General features: G+C 44.4%; 1 protein-coding gene across 3 annotated transcripts in view; it reads right to left on the minus strand.

The window, feature by feature from the left end:
- Window positions 1-15781, minus strand: part of SMARCC1 (SWI/SNF related, matrix associated, actin dependent regulator of chromatin subfamily c member 1) — a 173237-nt gene that overhangs the window by 19257 nt on the left and 138199 nt on the right. For all 3 annotated transcript variants that reach the window (XM_032318216.1, XM_032318205.1, XM_032318225.1), the window contains exon 25: window positions 9972-10106. In XM_032318216.1, coding sequence (XP_032174107.1) covers window positions 9972-10106 — 135 coding nt within the window. The remainder of the gene's footprint in view (window positions 1-9971; window positions 10107-15781) is intronic.

The raw sequence follows: 15781 nt of genomic DNA on the forward strand, positions 1-15781 counted from the left end.
CAAAAATAATTTAATGCAGGCCTGGAAAAGAAAATCAACTTTACCATGAAGGAAAATAAAAATCCAGATTTTGGAAGTAAAAAGTGTAAAGATCATAAGGAGGGTTATCGGATCTGTTTCTTGTCAATAATGTTCAAGCCCACCACTTCCAGCGGCAAGATCTGAGTCACTGGGAGATATTTTTAGAGCTTTTCCATCCAAGACGGCAGACAGAAGCCACAAATGGCTCCTGTGCACTTGAAATGTGGCTAACCTGAAGTGGAATGTGTTCTAAGTAAAAAAACACACACCAAACTCTGAGCACTTGGCATGAAAAAAATTAATTTTTCATACTGATTACGTGTTCAAATAATATTTTGTATGTACTGAATTAAGCATTACAATTACACCTTTTTAAATGTGGTTACTTAGACAATTTTAAGTTATATATGTGGCTCACACTGTATTTCTGTTGGATAGCACTATTTCGAGGCATTAATAGATTAAAAAATGTAACATTTTAGCTTTCAGAAGCAGCCAGTTCTACAGATAAATACTATACACTATCACCAGCAAAAACTGGTTGGAATACGCCTAAGAGTTAGCCTAGGAATATGGGCTCTCAGCAGAGGGCTGTCCGAGGAGAAGACCCTGCGGAACCAAGAGGGAAGCATTAGTGGTCATCAGGAGTGGCTGCTAGGGAGCGGCCATGGATGGGGTGCAGGAGGGTGCGAGAGGGTCGAGAACAGGTGTGACCAGGTGAGGAGGAGGGGGAGTGGAGGGAACAGATGGTAAAGCTCAGGTCCCACGCTGGTTAGCTGGCCTGCAGGGAGTCTCCTAGGGAGGAGATCTTCTGAAACAAATGACTTTGTGAGTGGCTGAGGGTCATGGCAGGGTGCTGCCATGGTCCTAACAAACTGGTCTGGGCTCTTCATTTTCTGAGGAGGGTGACCCGAAGAGGTTAGAGCCTGGCACGGTATCCCTCCTCCTTGTTTGTATAATGAGCAGGGAATTGCAAAAATGTAAAAAACAAGGGAGTCCTCGGTAAGTCCAGCTCTGCAAGACATTTAATCAGCAATGGAGAGGCAGACTGAGAAAAAAGGGATCGAAAAATTCTGACTACAGGTCCCAGGATTTGCTTCCTTCTAATGATTCTTTCTAGGAAACTCAGGACTTTGCTGAAGTTAGACATGAGAGGTTGCCAGAAAAGGACCTCTTATCTATGTTCTGGACAAGCCACTATTGGTCTGGATGGTTTGGCTGAAGTCACACAGTTATGTAAGAACTATAATTTAGGTCAAGATCTGTTCTGTCAAGAAGCTGGAAGAGATCTTGTGTCTCTGAAGGAAAACTGTAGTCTCTGCGTTTCCTGTCTCAGTGGTTTGGTTTGGTTTTTAAACCAAACCAGTCCTTCTACGGGAGCTGACCTTATCCTCAAGTTATTAACCTCGGAAAGAGAAATTTGCCCAGTTTTCCACGTCCACAAATGTACTAACCTTAATTACCCTATTTTTTCCTGAGCTTCACTTATCATTTCAAAACATGGAAGGTAATTAAAAGAAAGTAATTAGAAGAATTAAAACAGATGAATAATTAAACACATATATCTGCATACATACATTCCTGAAAGAGAACCCAGTTTAAACTAAATCTCCAGTGTGGGCTAAAAAGGTCCTGTGGGGTGGGTGCAGTGCCCGGACAGCAGGCCACGACGTGGCTCCGAGAGGACCACCTCTGCTCTGCAGCACACGAAGCAGAGCTTCCAGAAACATCTTGGCCCCATCATGCAACAGACATTCTTCTCTTGTTGTAGATACCTTACTGCTACTGAGTTCAATTGGAGACAACATCAACTGGCAGTTTTGAGGAGAGCTCGATGATTCTGAGCACATTTTAAACGCATAAAACCAGTGATTCTACTTCTGAGAATCTGTCCTAGAAAATTCTATGTGTGTGTGTCTAAGGACAGCCATTAAAGTACTGTTTTTTTTTTTTTTTAAAGATTTTATTTCTTTATTTGAGAGAGAATGAAAGTGAGAAAGATCACAGAGAAGGAGAAGCAGACTTGCTGCTGAGTAGAGAGCCTGATGTGGGGCTTGATCCCAGGACCCTGGGATCGTGACCTGAGCTGAAGGCAGTCACTTAACTGACTGAGCCACCCAGGTGACCCAAGTACTATTCTTGATGTACAGTTGTCTGAGATATACTGAGGAAAAAAAGCAAGTTGCAGCAATACTTACTAACACAATCCTAACCCTAATTTAATTAAGAAAAAAACCACACCTTTTTATTCACATATACAAACATTATATATTTGGTGTCCTAGAAGACACCAAACTATTAGGTGATTATTCCTAGAAATGAAATTGAGGGTAAGAGAGACTTTTTAATTTATTCATTTCTTTCTTTATTGAAAATTGTTTCATTATGTGTAATATTTTTGTCAAGAAACAAACCACTAGGGAATCTGGGTGGCTCAGCCGGTTAAGCATCTGCCCTTGGCTAAGGTCGTGACCCCAGGGTCCTGGAATGGAGCCCTGCATCAGGCTCCCTGCTCAGCAGGGCATCTGCTTCTCCCTCTGTCCCCTCCCTACTGCTTATGCGCATGCACTCTCTCAAATAAAATCTTAAAAAAAAAAAAAAAAAAACCAACAACCCACAAAAAACCTCACACTGAAAAAACAAAACAAAAAACCCAACACTAAAAGCATGCAAGTCATATGCTATAGATAGTTTGATTTTCTCTTCTCTGTTTTCCATTTCCTAGAACTGTGGACAAAGTCCCAACAGCTAAAGCGAACCGTGTATGTACTTTCACGGACACAGAATGTTAATGAACCTGTCCATTTTCTCTCATGGCTCCGATCTGGCTCAAGGGCAGCAGGTTTCACACAAAGCTGCCTGTAGCCGGGCTCTGAAGACACATCCCCCCACCGCATTCAAACTGTGCCTTCCTCTCCCCCTTCACTGCTATACTGTGTACGCATCAGAAGCTGAATCCAAGCGGAACCAGAGCACAACAGAGCACTTTTCTGCACCAAGACACCAAACACAGACACAGCTGCGAAGTGCAGCCGTGGCTCCCACAGAGCTCTCCTCCCCGCTTCACAGGCTCAGAGCAGGGAGGAGGGTGGGAAAGAGTACAAGGTGGGGGCCGCACAAGTCCACCAACACTGCCACGGGCTGAAATACCGGCTGAGACTTGAGCCTCTGACGACTTGGCCTCAGAACTAAGTAAATAATCACACACCTTCCTTTAAAATGTTAGGGGTCAGTGGCCAGACATCACTTATAAAAAACCAAGTCCCATACAGACCCATTCATTCCTTCTTAGACCTGTGGAAAACAGAAGACCACAACTATGTCCCGTGGTTTCCCTATGTGCTTTGGGAGGTGAAAGCCACAGGGCAGCCGCACATCGTGGTGACTGGTCACTCCATCTTATTTCCTTCTGCCTGCCGCCTGAGGCCACGCATTTGTGATCCAGAACTATACCCACAACTGAGCACAGCTCTCTTCAACTCAGCTGAAACTACCTCTCGCGTTATGGCACGCATCTGACAACAGGTTCCGTGACGGGACAGGCTGCATCAAAATGCATTACCCCAAAGACACAGAACACCGAGTGCAACGTGCTTCTCCTGGGGCAGTATGAACTTCACTTTCTGGCTTTTTGTTCCTTCTTCCTTAATCTGTCCTAAAGTACAATGAAACTTTGCTGAACCTACATCCCGTCTGTGATGAGATCCTGTTATTGGGAACATGACCATTTCGTCTTGGTCCAGGCCACCATCATCTCGTGTGGGCTACTTTAACAGCCTTGCCACCAGTCTCTCCTCTCTGGGCCTTGCTGCTTTGTCATTTCCTCTCTACAACACAGCCGGCACATGGATCCCTGCGAAACTGCAAGGATGCCAGCCTCTGCATTTACTATGTGGAATCCATAAAATGGGCTCTGTAGTTTTCCCACGTTTTAATCAGAATAAAATGAAAAGCCTCTGGGTGGCTTAGGTCACCAAATCTCTGACTTTATCCTCTCCCCTCCTCATTTATGCTCCAGCCCAACCATCACTCCTAAGTTCCCAAACATGCTCCTGCCGCAGAGCCTTTGCACTGTTTCTAGGCCTTAGAAGGATGCACCTGTGAGTTTCCCAATAAGGCCTACCCAGAGGACACCACTGCAAAGTGCGATTTCTCCCTTCCCCCTCCTTGACTCCTTCCCCAGCCTGGAACATACAGTTGTATATGCATACACACACAGCACAGAACATCTCCTAACCCCCTTCGTGAATTATTTCAAGCTTTACCAAGGCAAAGAGTTTGGTTGGGTTTTATTCACCACTGTATCCCCACTACCATATCATGCCTAGAACAAAACAGGTGCTTAATGAGTATCCGAGGAACAAACAAATGACCTTAATCTTACATCACCTAATGCAGCAAAAGCCAACAGCTCTAGGCAGGCTGACTCTTCAGTCTCCTCTTAAAGTTCTGGATTTAGGCCTTTTAAATAGCTCAGATCAGTCCCTCCTCCACTAGGAAGCTCTCCTTGATAATCTCAGCCAACCATGGCTGAGCCCCCCTCACGGTCCCCCCCTCCACTGGATTTCCACTGCTCCACTGCCCTGCAGTATGCAGTGTCTCTATGTCTTGAGGTCTCACTCACCCTCTAACCTCCTTGAGGACTGAGCCTGGGATTCCCACAATGTCTCTCTTTACTGAATGTATTCAATTTCGACACCTAGCCAAATGGCCTGCAGAAGTGCAGATAGCATTTCGCCCACCAGATCAGCTCACAGATCCATTCTCATGGGCATCAAAATTTTTTTTAATCCAAATGGGAATGCTTTAGACAGGGCACATGGCCCCCAGTTCTCCCCAAGTGGCTCAATTCCCCAACATAACCCACGTTTGAAACCTGTTCTCTCGACTGCTGTACGCTAGCCACCTGGCATGGAAGGCTGCTCAGATGGGCAGGCCCTCTGAGTTACGAACCCAGCACAAGCTCAGCATCCTCAGCCGAGCTGGAGTCAATACTTATCACGTTATTTCTTCGATGGGCTCTATACATTTCATAACTGCCTTCCGCCAATACCAGCACTTCACAAGAGAGTGTAATAATGGCTTCTGAGTCTAATTACAGCTGTATGCACAGTATCTACAAAAGATTAACGTTTATGTCCTTTGTTCTTAATTATTACATACTTTAAGACTCAAGAGAAATGATTTTAAGTCATTAGAGAAAAAAAGAAAGTTCCTGATTCTTTTTTTTTTTTTTTTTTTAAAGTAGGCTCTACACCCAGTGTGGAGCCCAGCATGGGGCTTGAACTCACAACCCTGACATCAAGACCTGAGCTGAGATCAGAAGTCATGATTAACCAACTGAGCCACCCAGATGCTTCCATATCTGATTCTTAAAAGTCTAAGAATAGATTCTGACATCTATTGCTATATAAATAAAACCAAATGCTTAATTCAAAAAAAGTATGTCCTGGAGCTGGTAGGTAAAGAAGTACACCTAAAAGTGAACAGAGGCAGGGGCGCCTGGGTGGCTCAGTCATTAAGCGTCTGCCTTCAGCTCAGGTCATGATCTCAGGGTCTTGGGATCAAGCCCCATGTCCGGCTCCCTGCTCAGAGGGGAGTTTGCTTCTCCTTCTGCCTCTGCCCCTGCCCCTCCCCTCACCAGTTCATGCTCTGGTTCTCTCAACTAAAGAAATAAAATCTTTAAAACATAAAAAATAAAGTGAACTGAGGCAATGTGGTGGGCAGAAGAGCAGCAGGTGGTTAGTACAAGGCTCTGCTCCTGGCTGACTTGGACTTTCTAGTCTCAATTTTAAGTTGTAAGAGGGATGATAAAACCTTGCATATCTCAGGGGCACCTGGGTGGTTCAGTAATTAATCGTTTGCCTTCGGCTCAGGTCATGATCCCAGGGTCCTGGGATGAAGTCCCGCACTGGGCTCCCTGCTCAGCGGGGAGTCTGCTTCTCCCTCTCCAGCTCCCTGTGCTTATGTTCCCTCTGTCACTGTCCGTCTCTGTCATAAATAAAATCTTCAAAACAACAACAACAACAAAACCCTTGCATATCTAAGATTCTCTTGGTTATAAGAAGTTGAGAATGGCTTATTTCTTTATAAAGTGTTAGATAAAAACACTAAGCTGAACAAACAGGTTTGGCACTTGGCTCTGTCCCTTCTAGACTGTGATCGCAGGTACATAATGTATCCTGTCCAAGCTCCAGTCTCTCCCTCCATAAGAGAAGTGAACAAAGATAGGGCCTTATGTGCCCATCCAGCATCACTGCTGAAGATTCAAAGCAATCAGTATTTTCTTGCTAATGGTTTCCTCATAGATTTTGAGGGATTAAATGAGAAAATCCATATAAAGTGGTTTAGCACAGTGACTGGTCCGATGAATGTTTATAAAGCCAACAAAAACTTACAAATAATGAATTTTAATATACAATCACTGGTTACCATGTGCCTAAAAAAAGAGAGGCGCGTAAATATTTACCGAACACCTACTATGTGTCAGAGGCATTGTGCCAGGCACATGCCACACTTTTGTCATTTAAGTCCCACAATAGTCCCATGCTGAAATCACTGGTTTGGAAAGTAGCCATGGCTTTGCCTGCCCACATGAAAGGACAGGAGAGCAGGACCCGGTAGAGAAAAAGTAGTACGGTATACTACATGAATGGGAGACATTTTGAGTGTTGCAGGACTCTGGTTCTGAGAGTGAGCCTCTGAGCCGGCCTCCACACTCCCACTTCCGGTCTTTAGCCCTTCTGCCTCCTGAACCATGTCTAAGCCCAAGCCCGGTTCCAGAACCACAGCTGGCCTGGGTGACCGAGAACACAGCAAAATGAAGGAACAGAGACTGGGAAGTTTAGGTGACAAGCAACAGGGTGACTTCCATTCTGGGTGCTCATTCACTTTCTTTCTCTTTTTAATCACCCACCCAGGGGGAGCCCTTTCATGAACGGCACCCTGGAAAAACTGGTGTGGCAGAAGCTTACCTCAGGGCTAAGCTGGGAGCCCTAACCCTGCTGATCCCAGGAAGCCTGCACCCTAGTATAGCCCCATGCTGGAGCCATCCAGCCAGGGTGCCTGGCTCCCCGCTCCCAGAAGCCATGTGAGACCTGGTTTGCTGTTTCGGTCACTAAGGTTTAGTGTGATTTTTCCCACAGCAGTGAATAACACAGCTGTGTTACTTACAGTCAGTGACAAGGGCTTGGGACTATCCCCCACAGAGGATTTTCCTGCCCAGATGCCGACTGAGAGAAGGCAGGCTGACCACCAAAGGCTCTGAGAAGACTGACCTGACGTGGTGCAGGCGTTCCCAACATTTTTGGTTGTGCTATTTTATTCAGAGACTAGTCCCTAAAATGTTTCATGTGCTCTGATTAGAATTTAACATAACAACAAAAAAAGATTCAAGTAAGAAAACCACAGTGCAGTTCTGTAATTAGAGGTAGTAACTGTTACAAATCCATAGCATGAGGGAAATTCTGAAGGGCCAAGAGAAGTGTAGCCATTACACTCGGCCCCTGGGTGTCTGGGACTCCGGGCGAGAACTGGGGAGGGGCGAAGGACGGTGCTGATCTTCACTGAGGGTTTCAAAGAGTGGGGGGATCCACAGGTTCAACCTCTGAGGAGAAAGTACCTTAGAGCTGAGAAAAGAGCCCCTTCAGAATCCAGACATGTCCTGTGAATGCCCAGAGTCCTGCTCATCTCCAGGCTCAGCCATTGGTGCTGCTTTAGGAACGACAGCAGGGTGTCTGGCTGCCAGTGGATACTACCCGATCACCACGGGAATCCAGTGCATTATTACCCTGTTACACTGAGCCCACTAAAAACATCCACACATGACAAAAGGGCAGCTTATGAGGATAAGATACACACAAAGCCATTCCTCAACTCTCCGGCTCGGCTGGCAGAGGAATTCTCCCTCTCCCTGTCTTCCACGTATGCCTCCTTACCGCTCTCAGAGGAGCACTGAACACACCGTGCCATCATCTGTCTACCTGTCTTCCCCACTCAACTAAAGGGTGGACTTCCTGTTTCCACTTCTCTAACTTCTGACACTGATGCTGGCATACACTCATTCAACAGCCACCGAAACGAGCCCATAATGTGCCAGTTCTGTTTACAAAGACACTTGATCGATTCCGCGCTCAAAGGGCCTATACCCCGGGATGGTAGATGGACATGTGAGCCAACAACTACAATAGTGTAGGTGCTCTGTCAGGCTGCCACGGCTGCAGATGGGGTGGGCAAGTCACCCAGAGGGGAAGGGCTGAGGGATGCAGGGCTGGGGAAGACGGCCTTGCAGGCGGAAGAGCAGAATCATACAGGTGGCACAGAGAGCAAGGCCAGAGGGCAGCCTGCATGGGGCATGGTGTGGCTTGTACCCAGAGGGCAGCTCCCAGGGAAGGAGAGGGCCAGCAGTGGGAGACAAGCCTATAGGTCAGGGAACTGGGGGTGGGCTGGGGAAGGGTGTGGGTAGAGAGTTACTGAAGGAGCCTTGCTGTTCTTCAGGGCCTGGATGCCAGCCGAAGTGGCAGAGCTCGTCTCAGGACAAAATGAAAATGGGCTGTTTGTGACAGTTACTGGACTACTAAGAAATATGCCAGAGGATGTGACTGGATGTGACCAATAAACAGTTAAAGAAATACAAAAAGGTTCTTAAAATTAGAAGGCCTCTGGGATAATTTAATTTTAAAGTTCTACCACTTAGATGCCAGTATCTCACATATAGATAAAACTCAAAATAATAAGAGAGAACAAGTCCTAACTAAATCCTCAAATTTAGTCCACTGCTTAGAAAGTTACCAATTCCCGGGGTACCTGCGTGGCTTAGCTGGTTAAGTGTCTGCCTTTGGCTTGGGTAATGATCTCGGGGTCCTGGGATCTAGCTCCACATCCGGCTCCCTGCTCAGCAGGGAATCTGTTTCTCCCTATCCTTTTGTCCCCACCCCCTGTTTGTGTGCTTTCTCAAACAAATAAAATCTTAAAAAAGAAAAAAACAAAAAAAGAAAGTAAATTATCAATCTCTCTTCTAGTCAACTCATTAAAAAAATAATTCTCCAAAAATTACCTTGAATGACCAAATGTTCCCCTGCTTCTAGTTTCTTACTTTTTTTGCTTCTTTCCTTAGTTTTGGCCTTTTCTATAATTCTCTTGATCCTGTTTGGGCCACATCCTTCTCTCACAAGTGTCTGCCCCCAACCATGCTGCTTAGGAGCTCAGCAAGGGCCTAGCCCCTGCCCCGCCCTCCACTGTGCAGGGAAGGGGAGGAAGACTGAGAGTCCAAGGTGGACCAGAGGAGGATTTGGTTAAGAGGGGTCATAGAAACAAGGCTTCTCACTCAAGGGGAGATTAACTCCTACTTTCTGTTATTTGTGGGTTTTTGGTTTTGTTTTGTTTTTTAAAGATTTATTTATTTGACAGACAGAGATCACAAGTAGGCAGAGGTAGGCAGAGAGAGAGAGGGAGACGCAGGCTCCCTGCTGAGCAGAAAGCCCAATGTGGGGCTTGATCCCAGGACCCTAAGATCATGACCTGAGGCTAAAGGCAGAGGCTTTAACCCACTGAGCCACCCAGGCGCCCTTACTTTCTGATATTTGTATTGAAGAAGACAGGAAATCAAGAAAATCCTTGAATCAGACAATGGATCTATATGAATTCTACTTTACTGGTAACAAGTAAGACAGAAAAGAAGTCTTAGATCTAACTTCTGTAGAGAGAAGAATTTTATACCATCATGCATGCATCTGGAAAGCTGAGAGGCGTAAACCTGGAATTTAAATCATTAGTTTTAGAATGAGAACAGAGTTCCTTCTGTTCATCAATGACCGAGAACCCCTTTGAAAGGGCAAAGCAAACAAGGAGAAAGCACCAACAGAGTAGGCTACCACTCATCTAACTTGCGGTTTACAGAAGGTGTCAGCACTTCCTGGTCAGAAAGCCACCACAACTGTCCCTTTACTTACAGCCTCCTTCTCTCTGTCCATGATAGTTTCCAGCTCCTCAAAATGTCGAAGTTTGATCTCCAACTTCTTCATCTGTGTCTCAACCAGCAGGGCCACCAGAGACTTGATCTTTCTCTCCTCCACGGCAGCCAGGTGCTAAGTGTAAAAAGATAATTCCAATTACTTAGGTAAACATTTGTTTAAAATAGAGCAACAAAACGCTCAGAGTACGGATTATAGAATGAAGAACGGTGTCCTAGATCCCTCCTTTGTATGTCTCTACCAAACATTTACTTCAATTTAAAATAGCTTGCTGAATTTCTGGTCCTTACAGGTATAAATAACTCTTTTAAAAGGTTAAAAAAAACCAACACCCTCCCACGGTAGACTACTCCTCTCAAAAAGAGCCCATTAGGAAGGGACAGTTTAACCAGGTCCCTGATGGCCAAAGAGAAGGACACAAGTAGCCTAGGGTACACGTCCCCATCTGCCACCCACTTACCTTGCACCATCACTCCTCTATTCCATGCCTCCTCTCACTATCTTTCCCTCCTTAGCAACTGTCCAGGGACAGCTAAGCAGTGGCTCCCCCCCCACACCCAACACTCAGATGTAAAGCCTCTGCTTTCTCTCCAGTGAGTGGCACTCGGTGTGGAAAGGAGAGGGTAAACAATATTCCCCAACAAGTCTGAGGGCAGGATCTGGACCCAGAGAAACAAATACGGTATAGAACGAATAGTTAATCTGGATGAATGGGCTACTCTGGATGATGAGACCTACTCACACTTCTTGCCTACTCAGCAGGACACAGAAGAAGGCACCATACTATACAAAGAAGATGAGGGGCCCGTATCTGTGACAGTGACTATCTATATCTGGCCTGGGGTCAATCCCACTCTGGACACCATCCAAGAGAAGCACCAACAAACTCCCAACACTGTTCTGTATTCCCTTCCATCATATCTGCTGAATCTATGTGCTCATCTTTCTCTACCCGAGTGAGAAGTAGCACGGAGCATCTGTCTTATAGATCCCTGTTCCATAGAGAATCTAGAAGCAGTTGACATGCAGAAGGCATTTAACATAGGCTTTGGGGAGCTAACTTAATAGACAACACTTAAATGAGAGTCTTATTTACCCTTTTACAGTTAGAAAGAGAAATGCAGTTTTCTATCATAGAGATCCATCTACAGGAAGAGGCAGAAGTCTAAGCAAAAGGTGACAACAAAGAGGTTTTATGAACGAATCTACAGCTGTTCATGAAATGTTTGCCTTCCTAACAACACTCTGAGCTACAGATCAGTAACAAGATTAAGTAAAGACTACATGATCCTAAGCCTGCTATTAATGTACAGTGTTCTGCCATTTGTATTTCTGAGTAAGAAATGTAGCACAACAAAATATCAGAAATTTATAAATAGGCGTCACACGAGAAGTAGGTCTCCCTTCATGTGTTATCACCTTAACACCAGTAGCCCCTCCTTCGGAGAAGACTCAGGTTATCAGTTCCCAGATCTATTTCTAAGAGAATAGAACCTGTAGAACTCTGACGGCTATGGCAGAAAATGGCTCTTATTTTTTTGAGAATTATCCAGGAAGTTGGGGATATCCCCATGTACTATTACATCAACATGCCAAAATATTTCCTCTCAAAACTGAGGATCAAGAGTTTTCAAACAGAAAGGACCACCAAGTAACAAGAAAATAAAAGTTGAAAAAAATACACGGCAAGGAACCACTCTGGAAATTTAAGACCATAAAACAGAGTGAAATCCTACAAGTTTCCAGAAAGGCAAACAAATAAAACCGTAGGTTACAAACAAAAATTCAGACTCCATCAGGCTTTTCTCAAAAACAAAACTAGGTTTTTTGAAAATAATGGTAAAATACTCTCCAAATTCCGAGGGAAAAATGCATTTCAATTTAGAATTTCAAGTACAGCAACTTCAATGAATGAAGTGTGGGCACAGGATAGACATATCTGAAATCAAGGGCTCAAAAAGTTTATTTCTGGGGCTCCTGGGTGGCTTAGCTGGTTAAGCGCCTCCCTTTGGCTCAGGTCACGATCTAAGGGTCCTGGGATGGAGCCCTGAGTCAGAGTCCCTGCTCAGCAGAGAATGTGCTTCTCCCTCTGCCCTTGCCCCTCCTCCCTGGTAGTGCTCTCTCTCTCTCTCTCTCTCTCAAATAAATAAAATCTTAAAAAAAAGTTTAATTCCTACACCTGCTTTTGAAGGATATGGTCCAGTTAGTTTAGTGTAAAACCAGAAAAAGGCAAAGACATGAGTGAGATCCAGAAGTCACAGACTTAACCTAAGAAAGAAGCCCAAGTCCATAGTGGGTCCAAAAGCGAATAGAAACGAATGAAACAAGACTGGCAAGTTGGTGATAACCAAAGCTGGTGGTGGATACACAGAGAGTCATTATACTATTCTATTTCTCTATCTATTCTAATAGTTCTATAGCAAAGTTTAAGAGGGGGTGGTGGGTGGGTTAATGGCTGGTGCCATGACAACTGGATATTCAAAGGCAAAACAATGAATTTGGACCCTATCTCAGATCATGTACAAAAAATGAACTCAGTAGGTCAAAGACCTAAAGGTTAAGAGCTAACATTAAAAAATTCTGAGAAAAGGAATACCTCGGTGGCTCAACTGGTTAAGCATCTGACTCCTGATTTCGCCTTAGGTCATGATCTCAGGGTTGTGAGATCGAGCCCTGTACTGGGGCTCTATGCTAAGCATGGAACCTGCTTAAAGTTCATTCTATCTCTCTGCCCCTCCCACAGGACACTCACACACAACACATCTGAGAAGAAAAAACAGGAGTAAATCTAAATGATCTTGGGGGTGAAGTAAAAGATGTCTTAGATGTGACACCACAAGCCTAAGTGCCAAAGGGAAGACTGAGGGGTTGGACTTCATCAAAATTAAAAACATCTCTGCTTCAAAAGACCCCTTCAGGAAAGTGAAAAGACAGTTCACAGACTGTGAGAAAATATTTGCAAATCCTACGTGTGATGAAAGATTTGTGTCCAGTTTATAACAAAGAACTCTTGTAACTTGTGCCTGCGGATGAAGGGATACTGGCGGAAGCATGGGGGACTTCAAATACAAGCCTGTCACCATCTCAGGCACTTGGGGAATTCTGAAGATGCAGAGGTTGGGACGCTAAGGAGTCAGGTTCAAGGAAAGACTGAAATTCCTGCGAACTCCCCTTCTGAAGTGATAAAGACTCCTTCACAACCCCACCGTAAGTTCTGCAAAGTCACAGCTAAGGATCGGGGTGGTCCTGGAGGAAGAGGACCAAACTGCCATCTAGCTTCACCTCAACCCCGCCCGTTCTCAGGTCTGTGAACACCACAGAGGAAGACTGAATCGTAGAGACAGACGAGATCACCACCTGGGTGGGGCATCTTTATGTATATATAAAATACTTTTTTCTTTTTATTCAGAGAATCTAAATTTTTATACATATCTGGCATTCAATCAAAACAGATTCACAGATGGCACAGACATTGGACTTAGCAGGCAAGAACATTAAAATATGTTAAGATCACTCACTATGTGTAAGAAAATGTAGGAAAATATGGATAAGAAGAGAATTTCGATATATTTAGATTTTATACAAGAGCCAATATACACCTGATTGAAATTATGATTAAAATACATGATAACTTCCACACTGAGATACCGCCTTACACCAGTTAGAATGGCCAAAATCAACAGGACAGGAAACAGCAAGTGTTGGCGAGGATGTGAAGAAAGGGGAACCCTCTTACACTGTTAGTGGGAATGCAAGTTGGTGCAGCCACTTTGGAAAACAGTGTGGAACTTCCTCAAAAAATTAAAAATAGGGCGCCTGGGTGGCTCAGTGGGTTGAGCCGCTGCCTTCGGCTCAGGTCATGATCTCGGGTCCTGGGATCGAGTCCCACATGGGGCTCTCTGCTCAGCGGGGAGCCTGCTTCCCTCTCTCTCTCTCTGCCTGCCTCTCTGTCTACTTGTGATCTCTCTCTGTCAAATAAATAAATTAAAAAAAAAAAAAATCAAAAATAGAGCTACCCTATGGCCCTGCAATTGTGCTACTGGGTATTTACCCCAAAGGTACAGATGTAGTGAAAAGAAGGGCCACATGTATCCCAACGTTCATAGCAGCAATATCCATAATCGCCAAACTGTGGAAAGAACCAAGATGTCCTTCAACAGAAGAATGGATAAAGAAGATATGGTCCATATATACTATGGAGTATTATGCCTCCATCAGAAAGGATGAATACCCAACTTTTGTATCAACATAGATGGGACTGAAGGAGATTATGCTGAGTGAAGCAAGTCAAGCAGAGAAAGTCAATTATCATATGGTTATATGATATGGTTATATAATCATATCATATCATACATATCATATAATCATCACAATCATATCCATTTCATATCATATATATCATATCATATCATAATCATATAATATATCATAACCATATCATATAACCATATGATAATTGACTTTCTCTGCTTGACTTGCTTCACTCAGCATAATCTCCTCCAGTCCCATCTATGTTGATACAAAAGCTGGGTATTCATCCTTTCTGATGGAGGCATAATACTCCATAGTATATATGGACCATATCTTCCACTTACTTGTGGAGCATAAGGAATAACATGGAGGACAGTATGAGAAGGAAAGAAAAAGTGAACCGGGGTAAATTGGAAGGGGAGAGAAAGCATGAGAGACTGTGAACTCTGAGAAACAAACAGGGTTTTGGAGGGGAAAGGTGGGGGTGCTTACTGCCTGTACATGAATACCTTGGACATAATGGAGGTTTAGTTCCAGACCATCCAATAAAGTGGGCATGGAAACAAAGCTAGTCAAATCAATTTTTTGGTTTCCCCAGTGCATAAAAAAGTTGTGTTTATACTACTGTGTAAAATCTATTAAGTATGCAAGAGCATTATGCCTCAAAAAAATGTACATACCCTAGGGGCGCCTGGGTGGCTCAGTGGGTTAAAGCCTCTGCCTTTGGCTCAGGTCATAATCCCAGAGTCCTGGGATCGAGCCCCACATCAGGCTCTCTGCTCAGTGGGGAACCTGCTTCCTCCTCTCTCTCTGCCTGCCTCTCTGCCTACTTGTGATCTCTGCTTGTCAAATGAATAAATACAATCTTTTTTTTTTTTTTTTTAAGATTTTATTTATTTATTTGACAGAGAGAGATCACAAGTAGGCAGAGAGAGGAGGAAGCAGGCTCCCTGCCGAGCAGAGAGCCCAATGCGGGACTCGATCCCAGGACCCCGAGATCATGACCCGAGCCGAAGGCAGTGGCCCAACCCACTGAGCCACCCAGGCGCCCCGAATAAATACAATCTTAAAAAAAAATTAAAAAATACTTTGTGGCTAAGAAAATACTAACCACCATCTGAGCTTTCAGCAAATGTTAATCACTGATCACAAATCACTGTAAGAAATTCAATAATGAATAAGTTTGAAATACTGCAGAAATCACCAAAATGGGATACACAGATGCAAAGTAAGCAATACTATTGGAAAAATAGCACTAACAGACTTGGTTAGCTCAGGATTGCCACCAACTTTCAATCTGTAAAAGATGGCAGAATGTGTGACACAAAATAAAACGAGGTGTGACCACGTGACCATGGCCTAGAAGTCAGCCTGCCCGTCTGTGACTGTTTCCTCAGCTGTGACATGGGGAAACAACCGCACCCACATCAGGGTGGAAGAGAGGACACATACAATGTATGGACAACAGAGACTGGACTCGTACTTGTGAGCTAACACTGCTGACCCCCGGGAGCCCATTCTGTGAGAAGACCCTCATT

This window comes from Mustela erminea, chromosome 1 (assembly GCF_009829155.1).
Source record: "Mustela erminea isolate mMusErm1 chromosome 1, mMusErm1.Pri, whole genome shotgun sequence".
Classification (NCBI taxonomy): domain Eukaryota; kingdom Metazoa; phylum Chordata; class Mammalia; order Carnivora; family Mustelidae; genus Mustela; species Mustela erminea.